The sequence below is a fragment of the Zootoca vivipara genome, chromosome 3, assembly GCF_965207765.1.
Source record: "Zootoca vivipara chromosome 3, rZooViv2.hap1.1, whole genome shotgun sequence".
In the NCBI taxonomy this organism is placed as follows: Eukaryota; Metazoa; Chordata; class Lepidosauria; order Squamata; family Lacertidae; genus Zootoca; species Zootoca vivipara.
In genome coordinates, this window is record NC_142586.1 from 30,682,252 (window position 1) to 30,696,374 (window position 14,123).

At 39.8% G+C, this 14,123-nt stretch overlaps 1 protein-coding gene across 1 annotated transcript in view; it reads right to left on the reverse strand.

Moving 5' to 3' along the window:
• The window catches only part of COL21A1 (collagen type XXI alpha 1 chain), an 85,424-nt gene that overhangs the window by 38,673 nt on the left and 32,628 nt on the right, over positions 1-14,123 (reverse strand). The window contains exons 9-13 of the mRNA XM_035109767.3: positions 13,589-13,672; positions 10,992-11,054; positions 2,041-2,094; positions 1,880-1,933; positions 406-459 (exon numbers count right to left, since the gene is read on the reverse strand). Coding sequence (XP_034965658.2) covers positions 406-459; positions 1,880-1,933; positions 2,041-2,094; positions 10,992-11,054; positions 13,589-13,672 — 309 coding nt within the window. The remainder of the gene's footprint in view (positions 1-405; positions 460-1,879; positions 1,934-2,040; positions 2,095-10,991; positions 11,055-13,588; positions 13,673-14,123) is intronic.

Consider the following 14,123-nt stretch of genomic DNA (forward strand, 5'->3'; position numbering starts at 1 on the left):
ACCAGAGTTCTTTTTAAAACAGAACCCCTTTCCTGCAACATAAGGTCCCAGAGCAGGTTAAAACTATTTAAATTACAATATTTAAAATTGTTTAAAACAATATAAATTAAATGAGAATGCCAGTTTTCTTGGCCAGGGTGGGGTGTATACTAGAGAATTGTCTGCTTAGCACTTTGTCGTGGCCCCTGTGATGGAAAAGAGTAGATAAAAGATGATCATCCTAAGTAAGTATAGCTGCCCGCCTACACTAATTGAAAATAAATGAAGCCAAAAGTTCTTGAATAAAGTAATTTCACCAGTTGTATTTTCAATGAACGAGCTACTAGGCACTATTTTCCGCTTTTGAACATCCCTTGATACTTTTTAACATCCTACCAATTTTTACAAGAAGCATTTGTTTTGAACCTTAGATGCCGGCATCCCATGCAATCCCGGGAAACCCGGAAGTCCACGTTCACCCTAGAAAAAGGAGGTAAAAGGAACCATGAGACAAGATAAGGAAAAGAGCAGAAGAATATAAGCCACCCAAAGGCACCACACCTCGAGCAAGAAGAGGATCTGTGCTCCATTGAATTCAGTGGGTAGAAAATTGCAGCCTGAATCTGGTAGCAACCAGAGATGTATGCAAATTCTCCTCTTAAAATTATGTGCTCCATTTGTGGATATGGAAATTGAAGGGATCATTTCACCAAACTTCACTGAGAAAGAAGTTCTCCCAACAGTTGCTCCCACTCATTGGATTAAGGAAATGAGCTTCAACTCAGGAAACCTGGCTCCAAGTTTCAGTTCAGACATGAATTTTACAGGTATTATTGAGCTAAATCGTAATGGCAGCCTGCCTCACACGGTATGACGAATTTAAGCATCTGATTTAAAAGCTCATGGCACACCTAGAAGCACAAATACTCAGGAAGCTGACCAAACAACTCATGGGTTTTCTCATTTGCCCCAACTGTTAGGAGATATTTCCAAGCGTACCTCTTCACTATGCATGTTAAGTTCCCTTTAACATTATAGAAGGGAACTAGGAGAAGGGGACGTCAGAGGACAAGATGGTTGGACAGTGTTCTCGAAGCTACGAACATGAGTTTGACCAAACTGCGGGAGGCAGTGCAAGACAGGAGTGCCTGGCGTGCTATGGTCCATGGGGTCACGAAGAGTCGGACACGACTAAACAACTAAACAACAGCAACATTATAGAGAATCATGTGATCATTGGCAGCTCTATGTGCACACTGGAATTTGATTCAGTCAATGATTTTTACATACTTCTGTAGATGTACAAGAACTATCATATATAAAAGGATGGTTAGAAGGATTCCATGTTATACAAAAGCATGCTACATTTCCAGGAAAAAATCATGTCAGAAAGTTGAAGCATCTGGATTTTCCACACACGTAGAATTATGTTTATTTTAAAAAGAGCTGAAATCTAGCCAATAAAATCACACCCACTTTGGCATGAGCACAGCTACACCCAGAAGCCTCACACACCAAGATCATAACTTTTTAGTAAGCCAAGCTTTTAGAAACATTGCTTACTAATTAAATGCATTCAAAAATACATCTAAGCAAACAGATGTAATGAAAGTTCCATCCTGTGAACCCATGGAAATTTGGAATATAGGGAAAAAACCAAAGCAAATCAAGCAAGGGTGGAAGATGGAACTGATTTGAAAAGAAATGCAGAACAATTTTTTAGCAAATGCACAATTCTTCCAGAAGTATTATTATCTACACAAAGGCATATATGAATAGTCATATAAGTAGTTATAATGTGGCAGCTGTAAGTTCATCTTTGGAACATTCTAAATATTTAGTTCTTCAGAAAGGTGTTGTGTTAATGTACAGAAACTACAGCTATCAAAACTAGGCTTACCTTTGCCCCATCTGACCCAGCTTCACCTTTCACACCTGGAAGGCCTCGTGGTCCCTTGTAAGGAACAATTACATATTACTAATGTTGTTTATAGTTATAATTCATTTAACCTCTTTATAAGGACTTCGCTTTAGAACTATGAAAAGATGCCGTGAACTTACTTGAATCCCTGGGGATCCTGGAATCCCTGGAGTTCCTGTTACTCCTTGGTAGCCCTAAGAAGAGAAACCCAAACATTACACCAAAGTGTACTTCAAAAGCAACACTTCTGAAGTTCAGATGTAAAACCCACTGCAACTGGATTAAGCGCTTAGGACTTGAGCGGGCTAAGCTTGCTGACAATACTAAAGCATTCAGTTGTTAAAATACAAAGATATTGCAAAGAACTCCAAAACAACCTCTTCACATTTTATGAATGTATTGATAGTAAAATGGCAAATGTAATGCAGTGCAAAAACTATGATTGTCAGGGCAAAAATAAATAAATCTGATTTTCACATCTACATTCATGGAGTCTGAACTGGCGGTGACAGATCAAGAACAAGACCTTGGGGTTGTTTTGGTAAATAGCTCAATGAAGACGTCAAGCTAGTATGAGGCAGCAGCTGTGAAAAAGGCAAATTCTATGCTACGGATGATTAGGAAATAGAAAATAAAACTGCCAATATCATAATACCACACAAGTCTATTCTGCGACTGCATTTGAAATACAGTGGTACTTCTACTTACGAACATAATCCGTTTCGGTGTGCCATTTGCACCCCAAAAAGTCCGTAAGTAGAGCACCGCTACTGCGAGTGCGTGAAGCGCGCAGAGCGCTTCTGCCCATGTACGAAGCGTGCAGATTGCTTTTGCGCGTGTGGCAAAACCCAGAAGCATACACTTCCGGGTTTGCCGCGTTCGCAACCCGAAAATCCACAACATGAAGCAAACGCAACCAGAGGTATGACTGTACTGTGTACAGTTCTGGTCCCCTCACCTCAAAAAGAGTTGCCCATCCCCACTGTAGAAACTGTGGCAACACTGGTGTAGAAGGCTGCCACAAGTATCCCTTTGGTGACCAAACTTATTATTACCAATTATCTGTAGCAAATGTTCGTTCATATCTTAATTAGTATACAGAACATGCCACAATCCATACTTAATTCATCCTTGCAACAGCTGTTTGTGTAGTTGTATGTATATGGCATTATTGCTCTCATTTTTCTAGAGAAATAAGGAGCGTTAATGGATTTGCCAAAGGCATTTCAGTAGCTTCATGGTGTTCACTGAATGTACAAACCTGCAGTGCGAGCCTAACTATCTCTCCTCAAAAGCAAGTCCCATTGCAGAATGCCAGGTTCCGATCATTATTTCAACTGTTTAATCAATTGTACTTTATTTCTTGCAATGGCTTCGGCTACTCAAATAATCAATATTCATACAAGTCCAAATGAATTCAATATACTTAGTCCTAAGTAAATGTGGGGTTAGAACTGCAGTCTTGATGTTTTTGCTACTGCTATCAGAACCTGTTTTGAAAATGGTTCGTTGTTCAATACAGTACTATCCTTTGGAAACCGATGAATATTGTCAAGAAAATTAAGTTAACAGAAATGTCCACATTAAACAAATAAGCAAACAAACAACAGCCAACCACACAGATCAAGCATTAGACATAAGAGCTCCATTCACCATGTGGTCCAAAATGTTTGACAGAAGACAGAAAAGATCTAGCTAAAAAATGGCTGATAATTCCTTTCAGTTTTCAACCTAAAGCAGAGGTTGGCAGGAGCCTGTGGCCACTCCTCATTTTGAATTCCAACTTCTATCAGTCCCAGTCAGCATGCTCAGTAGTAAGGGATGGTGGGTGTTATAGTATGGCGACATCTAAAGAGCCACAATTACCCCATCCCTGGCCAAAACAAAGGGTCACCGCCAAGCCTGACCTGTGCAAGTAAAGATCACATGGTGCCACAGAGACCAGGTACTGGTTAATGCCTATAATTCTTGCAACAAAATGTAGGAAAAACCGTACCCAATACTAACTAAATTAAGGAAGATGTAAAGGGCCATCATTCTCTAAATGAATTCCTTGCTTGTAAAATTTGTGGTAGGAATACCTCCATAAGGCACTTGAGGAATTCTCTTTGGGCTATCTCAGACAGCATCTAAGTGGGATCCTAAAACGCAGCCAATAGTGGTGTGCTAAGATGGGCCATACTGTATGTATAGAAGACAATGAAGATAAGATGAGGAGTTGGGGGGGGGGGTGTTTAAGCCTTAAAATGGTGTTAATGTATCTGGCTTTTATACAAAGTACACAGTGTGAAGAAGATTCCTCTTTAGGTCCTTAACAGGGAGAGAAGCACAAAATTGCTGGGCAGAAAGTCAGCAACAATATCCTGCAGCTCTTTGTTCAAGGAAATGCTGGCACCACCAGAAGAAGAAAAAAAAGTACTTTATTAGGTGAGACATTTGATATTCTTTTAAGAAGGTCAGCAACAATGCTCCACGTGTAGAGTCTGCATCTGGATATCTCAGTAAAGCTAGGTCTGCCAGGCCATTTTTAAGCTGCACAGCACTTAACTGGACACTATGAAGGAAGAATAAAATATTTTAACAAAATTCCAGAAAAGGGTGCAATATGGGATGTTGGTGCACATCTCTTCCGGAGGACAAATTCTTCTCATTTCCCCCCTCTCAATTTGGATACCTTATTTTCCAGTAGGCATGTCAAGAATAATTTTTCCTGTGCTTCCTCCATATAAGAGCAGCAACAGAATATACTTTGTATTTTTTAAAAAACAACAACAACACTGTCCTCTTTTTTTCCAATGGTACACTTTCTATCTGACATACTTAAGCAAGCTGTTGAATAGGAAACAGGTTTGCTATAGCAAAGAACCTAAGCAGGACCAATAAATAAATAAATGAAACTCTCATTTATATTGAAACGCCTAACATATATTTCTGCTGATGGTACTATTCTGATAAATAAATAAGGCAAATTTGTTTATTTACAACATTTACCCAACCTTTAAAGTATATGACTTTCAAGATAGCCTTACATTTTAGATTAAAAGCTAATGTGTGATGGGAATGTAAGGAAAAGGAAGGTACTTTTTACCACATGTGGTGGTCCTATAGAAAAGTAAAATACTTCTGGGAAATGATATATAATGAATTGGAAAAAAAGTTTAAGATAACTTTCCCTAAAAAACCAGAGGCCTTTTTACTTGACTAACAGGGGATGGAAAACCTAGGGACCTAAAAAGGTTATTTATGTATGCAACAACAGCCACAAGGATTTTGCTGGCCCAGAATTGGATACAGGAGAAGATACCAACAAAAGAAGAATGGATATAATTAAGATGATGGACTATGCCGAAATGGCAAAGATGATTGCGAAGATCAGAGATCAGCATGAGAAAAAGTTTGAGCAGGAATGGAAGAGATTTATAGATTATTTAAAAGACTACTGAAAATATATTAAAACATTAGCAGGTTTGATATAACATTTATGTAACCTAATACTGTAATTGGAAATTAAGATAAACAAGAGGGAAAAACAAAGAATTTTGAGATAAAATGAGATGGGAAAAGATTGGAATCGGGGGGGAGGTCTATGTTGTTTGTTTGTTTTTTGTTCTTGATTGGAAAAACATTGAATTTATGAATTATTGTAATTATAAAATCTGAAAATAAAATATTAAAAAAAACAAAAACAAATCTTAGATGAAAAGAATAATTACTTCCTATTTCTGCCATGTTTTTAAAAAAATCACTTGAATTTCTACATTCAATCACTGCAAAACCAATGGTCATAATCGTAATATAATTATGCACAATTCAGAAACAGAGCCAAATCAGGTATATCAGGCAATTCCCTCATCAGATCTCCTTTGTGGGGGTTTTTTTAGGTGGGGGGGGGCAGTTAAACTGGGACTTCATTGCTAGGGAACAGTGGCTGAGTCCTACCCCCGTTTCCAACACCATTTCCCCGATTCAAACTGCACATAGTTAAGGTATGGAATTCACTTGCAAACAGTGTGGTGACAGCAGCCAACTCAGATGACTTTAAACAGGGACAAACCCACTATGACTAAGGCTATTAATGGCAACTGGTTGTGATGGCTATCTGCTGATTCCAGGGACAGCGACACCACGGCTTAACACCAGTTACTGGGGGACAAAAGTGAAAAAGGACCTGCTTTGAGGGCTTCCCAAAAACATATGGTTAACCACAATGGAAAATAAGCTGCTGGACTAGAGAAGCCTTTGGTATGAGATCCAGCATATATTTTGCTTTTGCTTATATTCTTGGCTACTGACATGGGAAATTAATGTACACAAGAAAAGGAATGCACAGTTGAGTCCACGTGATGTCCTTAGTTACAAATTACCAAAATCCGAGTACAAGTTTACACACTACAGTATACATTTTCCCCTCCACAACAGTCTTCTCCACACAAACTCTCACATTGGGAATTGCTGATTACATCCATGGTTTGCCAGTCACATGTCTCTCTGAGCATACATTACCCATGGAAAGTTAGGTCTGCATGCATGAAAGGAAAATGACTTTAATTCAGTGGAATATTCCATCATATTTAAAGTTTTATGGGACATGGCCTGTATGCTTTATTAGAACTTCTGGAAAGCCTCATCAGGAGAGGCGTCGAACATCATACCACTTAAGGGTAGGAGTTTTTTTATTGCTACATTTTAGCCCTTTCATATAGCCCTTTCTATTCTTGCTATGAGTCCAACATGAGTCTGACCAAACTGCAGGAGGCAGTTGAAGAAAGGAGTGCCTGGCGTGCTCTGGTCCATGGGGTCACAAAGAGTCGGACACGACTAAAAGACTAAACAACAACATTCTGGCTATGTGATCTGCTCAGAGGAGTGGTCTGTGTTAAAAGCAAATTCCACTGAGTTCAGTGTGTGCTTGGGACTATAGCCTACGAGTCATGACTCATGGGATCATCGAGTTCATTGTGCCTAAGTGTGTTTAGGATTTCAGCCTACATTAATGACTCATAGAAAGGTCTGTTTAAGAAAAAACAGTTCACTGAAATCAGTGGAATCAACAGTGCAATCTTCTAACCATGTTTACTCAAAAGCATTGAGGTCAGTGGCACTTACACCCTAGTAAGTGAACATAATAGTGCAGCCTGAAGTATAACTGTGTGGGCATGTGGCAATCCACTAAGCCTGGCAGCACAAGCCTATGCTTGTACCGCTCTATAAGCAGATGCCAATATCTTGAACTGCATGAACTTCAACACAACCAGTACTACTGGTCCTCTTTTTTCCTACCTATGGAGCAAACTTCTCTGTGCAATTACAAACTACCTGAACTTTATTTATAGGTTTTTTCCCCGGACTGTAGGGATTTGATTTTAAAATTAGCAAAGCATGGGATTTGAAAGGCTGCACTTCAGATGTTGCTTGGCTCTTCCACCATTAAACCTTTTGCTGATTGAGAAGAGGTTCTTACAGTGCAGAAGGTTGACCTGGACACACAACACTAACTTTCCAGTTCCTTTCTCAATCTTCAAGGGAGCTAGTGCATTATGTTGTGTTTAATGTTTGTATTTGAAACAAGAGATATTGCATTGTCCTGTATTTTGCATTTCCCCCCTCCTCTTTAAAAAGGTGTATGGAGACCAAGATGGTATTAGAACTGGGCCCCAAACATGTGTACCAAATTTCACTCCGATATGTGTGTGTTGGAGAGGGGGCGGATCCAGTGGAATTATTGCACTGCAAACAAATTGACAAAAGCAGAAATTTGTATATGGAAAGTTGGCTGGGAAAGAGGTTGAAATGAAGACTTCACTTCCCTCAGCCTATCATGAACAGACACAAGCTAATGCTGAAGAAATCTAGGTTTGAACTTGACTTCAAGTTCAGCACAGTTACTCCCAACTAGAACCAGGAAACTCAGTGGTGGTATTTGTACCGGTGGAGCTCAGCAGATGGCCCCATAATGGGGTGTTTCAAAGGTGTGGAGGGGATGAGCCAGTCTAGGATCCCCAGGATCAAAGTCATCACAGGCCAGCATCAGGCTCAATCCAGACTCTATTGCTATGCCAACCAGCAGCTGGTGCAGTGATGAGCTTGATCATCCTGCCACCACCATCTTCTGCTGTGGCCACCATGAGCAGATGGGCTGTGAATGCAGTGGTGGTTCTGCAAAGCCCTGAAGTTGAGGAGGTAAGGATTGCAACCTTAGTCATCACTAACTTTAAGTAGATAAGGCAATATTTCGGTGTTCTGACATTTCCATTACTATTCCTTAATACCCACACTTTCTATCATTCTTTTCTAAAACTTTTCTTCACTTCGGAAAATGACCAATTTGGCATCTGAGGAAGATATATAGATGTACATAGCTGCCACATTACAAGGCTACAAAAATGATTTATTTTCCCTCCACGGTTCATTATGCTATTATTTATATCACAACTAGGGATATATGTCACAAGCTAGAATCAAAAGCTACAGCAAAGATGTGGATTTCCTCTTTTAAAAAATGTAGGCTGTCACCACTGATAGCAGAAGGCTGTCTGGTCACGGCTGAGATACAGTATTAAATTATGGGAGTCTTTGTTAGCAGTATATTTTCTCCGTTAGTGGGGTGGGGGAAAGACTGAATGGAAGTAGGTAGTTGCATACAGCAATGTTAGATCACGAGTAATCATATAAACCCCAAAATATAGCTTATATTTGCTTGATCAAGAACACAACAATCCTGAGAAGTACAAAAAATTTGGTAACACAATGAAAAGGGGAGTTGTACAAATCCAAACCTGCTGCAAGCAGCTTGTTTTGTTGTGGGGAAATAAATTTCCTTTCCTGGTATAGTGGCCAGATAAATCCAATTGCAAAAGGAGAAGACTACATAAAATAGACAGGAAGTCTATTTGCATAAGTGCAATGGATTTTTCCACAATGGACATATTTGGGTGTCAAGCTAATCCATATTTTAGCACACTGAGCTGCAGGATAGGTACTTACCTCTACAGTACAGCAAGAGACCACTGAAAACCAGATACAACACATTGTGGAAAGCCTGGACAATGTTCTTCTTACAGTATATGGTACGTACAGAGAAGACATCAAAATTGGCAACACCCAAGTTTCTCTAGAGAGTGCACTTCATGTACATGGTATCACAACCAAAAAAGTTCTTTCGCTGGTCACCACCTGCCTAACTCCTAAAGGCAAAGGAAACTCAAAGGTTGGCCTCTGTTCAATAATATACTACCTACACACTATCTATCTCATGTGTTAGTCAGGAATATGTGGCCAGATGTTAGGTAGCTGGCACAGCTCCACTCATGTACAGTGGAGGGCTACAATGGTCTGCTTTTTTTTTGCTTCCAATTACTCTTGCTTCCATGGTCATAATTATCAAGGGATTACTTGATAATTAACTAAGGGATTGCTGCAAACAGTAAGAAAAAAATTGTGTTACATTAGAAGTTGCTTCTTCTTCTTTTGTTCTAGAGCATTTCAGCATTTTGATGAAATGGTAGATTTATCATTTTTATGAAGGGTTCAAAATGAACCCATGAAACTAGTTCTTTAAATAGATCCCAGGTTCTGCATGTAGGAGTTCTCTTTGAACATGGCTCCAGTATTGCTTATTGAAATTATTGGACTCTTCCCTAATATAATCTTCCAGTATGTGGAAAGAAGTGTATTTTTGGTGTTACTGCTCTTCATACTAGAATTGTGTCAGCATCCAAAGGGAACCACCACAATAATCTCAACCATCTGTTATACCTACGAACATGGCCAAAATGTAGCTAAGCAACCAAAATAAGAAATTGGACAGTTTATAAAGTGCAACATGGAGTTCTCCAAGTAATTGGCAATTTTCCTAAGATTTACAGAGTTTCCAGCAAGGATTTGCTTAGATTTTCCATACAGAGCTGATACAGAAAACCAAATATACAACCACCACCATCAAAAGACTCTTTACCAGAAATAGAACGTGAAATGTAAAAATAATAAATAATAATAATAATAATAAAATCATAGGCCTCATACATTCTGGGCAAGAACCGAATGCCTTAAGTGGCATTAACAATAATAAAGGCCATGTTGCTTAACTTGGAGCTCATTTTCTTGAAATTTCTGGAAACCTTCTAAAGGCCCATAAGAATTAAAACCAAATTCTTTGAATTCATTACTACCAAAGTCAAAAGGAGATGAATGTTTTTTTGGGAAAAGATCCAAACTTCTGCTTCAGCGTTTTAATTTGCCCTTACTTTAATTGTCTGGTAAAGTAACTGAACTCATTTGAACCTTTTAAAGCCTCCTTTCTAACACTTTCATGGCACAGTACTATAAATGTACTATTCAGAAGTTATGTGCAGAGAAGCTTACTCCCAGGGTGAGTATGGGGACTGCAGACTAATCCGCAGTACTAATGATAAGCATCCAACCACATTTTTGCAAGAACTAACAGGAACAAGACATTACATTTCTTATTTCTCTTTGGGTGGGATACAGTTACATATTGTTATACCCCAAGGAGGAAGCCACTAGCTAGTGAGCAATTAGCTGCATTCTTCTTCCTTCTACTCTTTCTTAACAAAAATCAGCCATGTGAACGAGGGCTCACTGCAGCTTGCTCTCGTAATGCTATTGTGAAGATATCACATCAGAACTGAGCCAGCACAGCATCCAGAACTCTTTTTTTTTAATGGCTGAAACTATTTTAAAGAAAAGACAAAACTAATCTTAACTTGCCATCATTTCAGTTTCTGAAACTTGGATTATATATCCTTGTTGACATTCTATGCACCTTCCATAATAGTAGGATTAACAATTTATGACGCCCGACTGTAAGATTATTAACTGCTGCACAAAAAACCCAGTAAATTACAAATTTAAAGGAAAGGGTAGCATTGACATATTACTTCTGTGTGGCTTTTTCAACAAAAGGTATGGATCTTCCCTGAATTCTGCTTGATTGGGAATTCCAACTGTCACCCCTTACTCGTGATCCTGATGTTAATAATGAGCATTTGCCACCCTTAATAATGTTCTGATACAATTCTAATGTCAGTTTTGCATTAAAATTACTATAGATGACTAAGTTTTTAGTACTCACAGGCTTACCATCTCGACCAGGTTCTCCAGGATAACCATGATTCCCAGGTTGTCCAGGATCCCCCTAGGGAGAAGGCAAACATATTAGAACAGTATAGAACTGAGGAGGTTGCAGCAACTAAATGCTGCACAACAACCATAGTAACAGATGCTACTCAGAGTTTCAATCAACCTGAACAGGAGCCTTGTACAGGGCTCCTGAAAGGAAGGAGGTGGTTTCAGATGTGGACAAAGGAATGGAAGTTGGTGCCCTTCCTCCTCCCCCCCAGCTCTTCTGAAACCTTCACACACTGTCCTATAAAGTGGTAAAGGGCTCGTGGTTCAGGGCTAGCTGTCAGCCTTGAAACCAAACTCTTTATTGCTTCCACAGGTGGAAGGAGTGGGTGTTTCTCCTGGGAAAGTTATAGAAAATATATCTTTTCCACTCCTGAAATCTTCTGAAATAACACGGAGAAGAGGAGTTTAACATTATAGTACATATCCCCCTAACCCTTCCGGTGTTTATATATAAATATGGGGGAGGTTTCTGGAGAGTGTGAAGGCAAATATGTCCTTTTTCCTCTTCTCCCTTCTGAAACCTCCTCATAAATAGTGCAGGGAGGAAAGGTTGCTTTGCCTCACTCTATTCTGACATAGTAAATTCTGACGCACAAATTTTCTGCTTTGTGTGAAGCTCACAACCCATAGATCTGCACGGAAACTACAGCGGAATTGGTGTGGCCATCTTGCCTTCTCTGTGTATGTGTGTGTGTTTCCCCAAAGGGTTGCCTCATCTAACATCAGCCACGCATGCTTCTTCTGGAAAATGAAATAAGCCTGTCATTCTAGCCCAGGCACCCCTAAACTTCGACCCTCCAGATGTTTTGGACTACAATTCCCATCTTCCCCGACCACTGGTCCTGTTAGCTAGGGATCATGGGAGTTGTAGGCCAAAACATCTGGAGGGCCGCAGTTTGGGGATACCTGTTCTAGCCCATCCATACGCCTGGTGCAGCTTAGGCAGGTATAACCCCTAACCAACCAACTCCTATCTCCATCTGTTGTTCATTCATGGAGGGCCAAGCTAATGTTAATTGTAGCTAATGTTAATTGTAGCTAACGTTAATTGTGTGGATTAAAATAATCTGCAAAAATAATTCAAACTATTAATTACCACTGCAGAGGGACCCAAGCAGCAGAAAGACCACAGGATATGGGCTGGGGGAGTTTAACCCATCCCATTATGGCCCCAACATAAATCACCCCTGAAGGTACTATTTACATTGGTGGCAATGTAGACTTCCCTGCCAATGTAAAAATGGGGGGGGGGGGTTGATCAGGACAATGGCAAGCTTCAGCCTCCCTGAGGCTGACATCTACATTTGTAAACATTTGCACGTTAACTGTACCCACATGACATGACTAACACCATGTCTAATATGTCCCACAGGGGCCTTTCAGCCACAAGAGAACTGATTTTCTGTCACCTGATCGCATGTTGCCAAGTTGGGGTGGTGGGATGCAAGTGAATGCACCCATTTGCTGTTCATCCATATTTTGGCACTTCAGGAAATTATACTTTCAAAGTCATAAAAACTTGGAGGGAAGCCCAGAAATATTTCATGCAACAGTTGGCCTTTATAACAGAGTCCTTAATCTCTCAGCGCAATACATTCTCACTGGTTGTGGTTCTTTTTTCACAAGATATGTTCTTCTGCTTCATATTTAAGATGTTACAGACTTTTATAACATGCATAACTACATAAACATGCTCTGAAGAGAAGATGTTCAAGTGGAGACTCAGGGGTTGGCTGAGTTGAGATCATTGTCTTCTAGAGTATATGAGAGTGTCAGAACATCCATTAGAAGGGAACATTGGGTGAAAAACCAAAGATGGTGGGGTCTGCCAGGGGCCATGTCTTAAGTTACAACTGTGTGGTCCAAAACCTGGGCAAAGTTGCTTGGCCTTAATCTTGCAGCTGCATTAAGTCTTAGTACTATGCAGAAAACAAATAACGAGGTAATTGCTACGTTCTAATCCAACATTATTCTAATAACCCATTACATTTAGAAGCTACACTTAAGATCTCTGTCTAGCTGACGATGGCCCAAATGAAGCATGCCTCAGTTCATTTTATTCTCCCACCTCCACTCCTAATACACACTTACCGTAGATTCCAGAAACTAACAAAGTTTATTCTAGGGAAAGTCAACAAGCTGCCCCTCCAGATGTTGTAGAACTCCAGCTCCAAGCAAGCTCAGCCAGCATGGCCAATGGTTAAGGGTATATGCACTCACCAACTGACCCCTAGCTAAGAGGAACTGATAGCAACAGTAACAGCTTCTTCTAAACAGCCATCCTCTTTCCCATTCTATTTTAACTTCTTCTTTATAACTTGACATTTATTGTTGCAATGATCATATGTAAACGGATTTGTAAGGTCAACCTGAAAAGCAGTATATAAAACTGTAAACTAATAAATAATAAATACAATTTTCACTTTGGGCCTTTAAACCAGAAGGGGGCGTATAAATAAGGCATTGTCATCATAATTTGTGTTATGGCCACAGAATTAAACACAACGAAAGCACCTATACATGATGAAGAGCTCCACTCACTTTGGGGCCTGGTGGTCCTTGTTTTCCTGGAGGGCATATACAAGGAGGTGGAGTAGATCCTACATCGCTTGGTCCATTCATGCACTACCAAAAACCAAAAACAAAATTCAATCGTGCACACCAAACCAACTTTATGCTTATTAACAACCTACTCCACAAAGTCCTTCCCCCCTGAAATCCCTGCTGAAATCTACCATGTTGGCTTGACAGTGATTTCATGATACCAATGTATGATGAGGAAATCAGAGTGGCCCAGTTTACAGGTAATGCTAAGCCGAACTATGAACAAGCAAATGTTCAGGCTCCCGGAGAGGAGAATGTGACTGCTTTTCTCCTCCCTCACCATTTTGCTGCTGGAATAGCATGCCATCTGAACCTGGACTCCTCTTGGTTTAGCACTTAAGAGTGCATATCTTTTCTTAAATTTAAGTATATTCCTTCTATGACAAAGCAGACTACATGAGAGAGATTCAACAATGTGAGAACTAAATGCCACTACCTGTGTAAAAAATAGTTTAATTCTGAATGAAAGCAT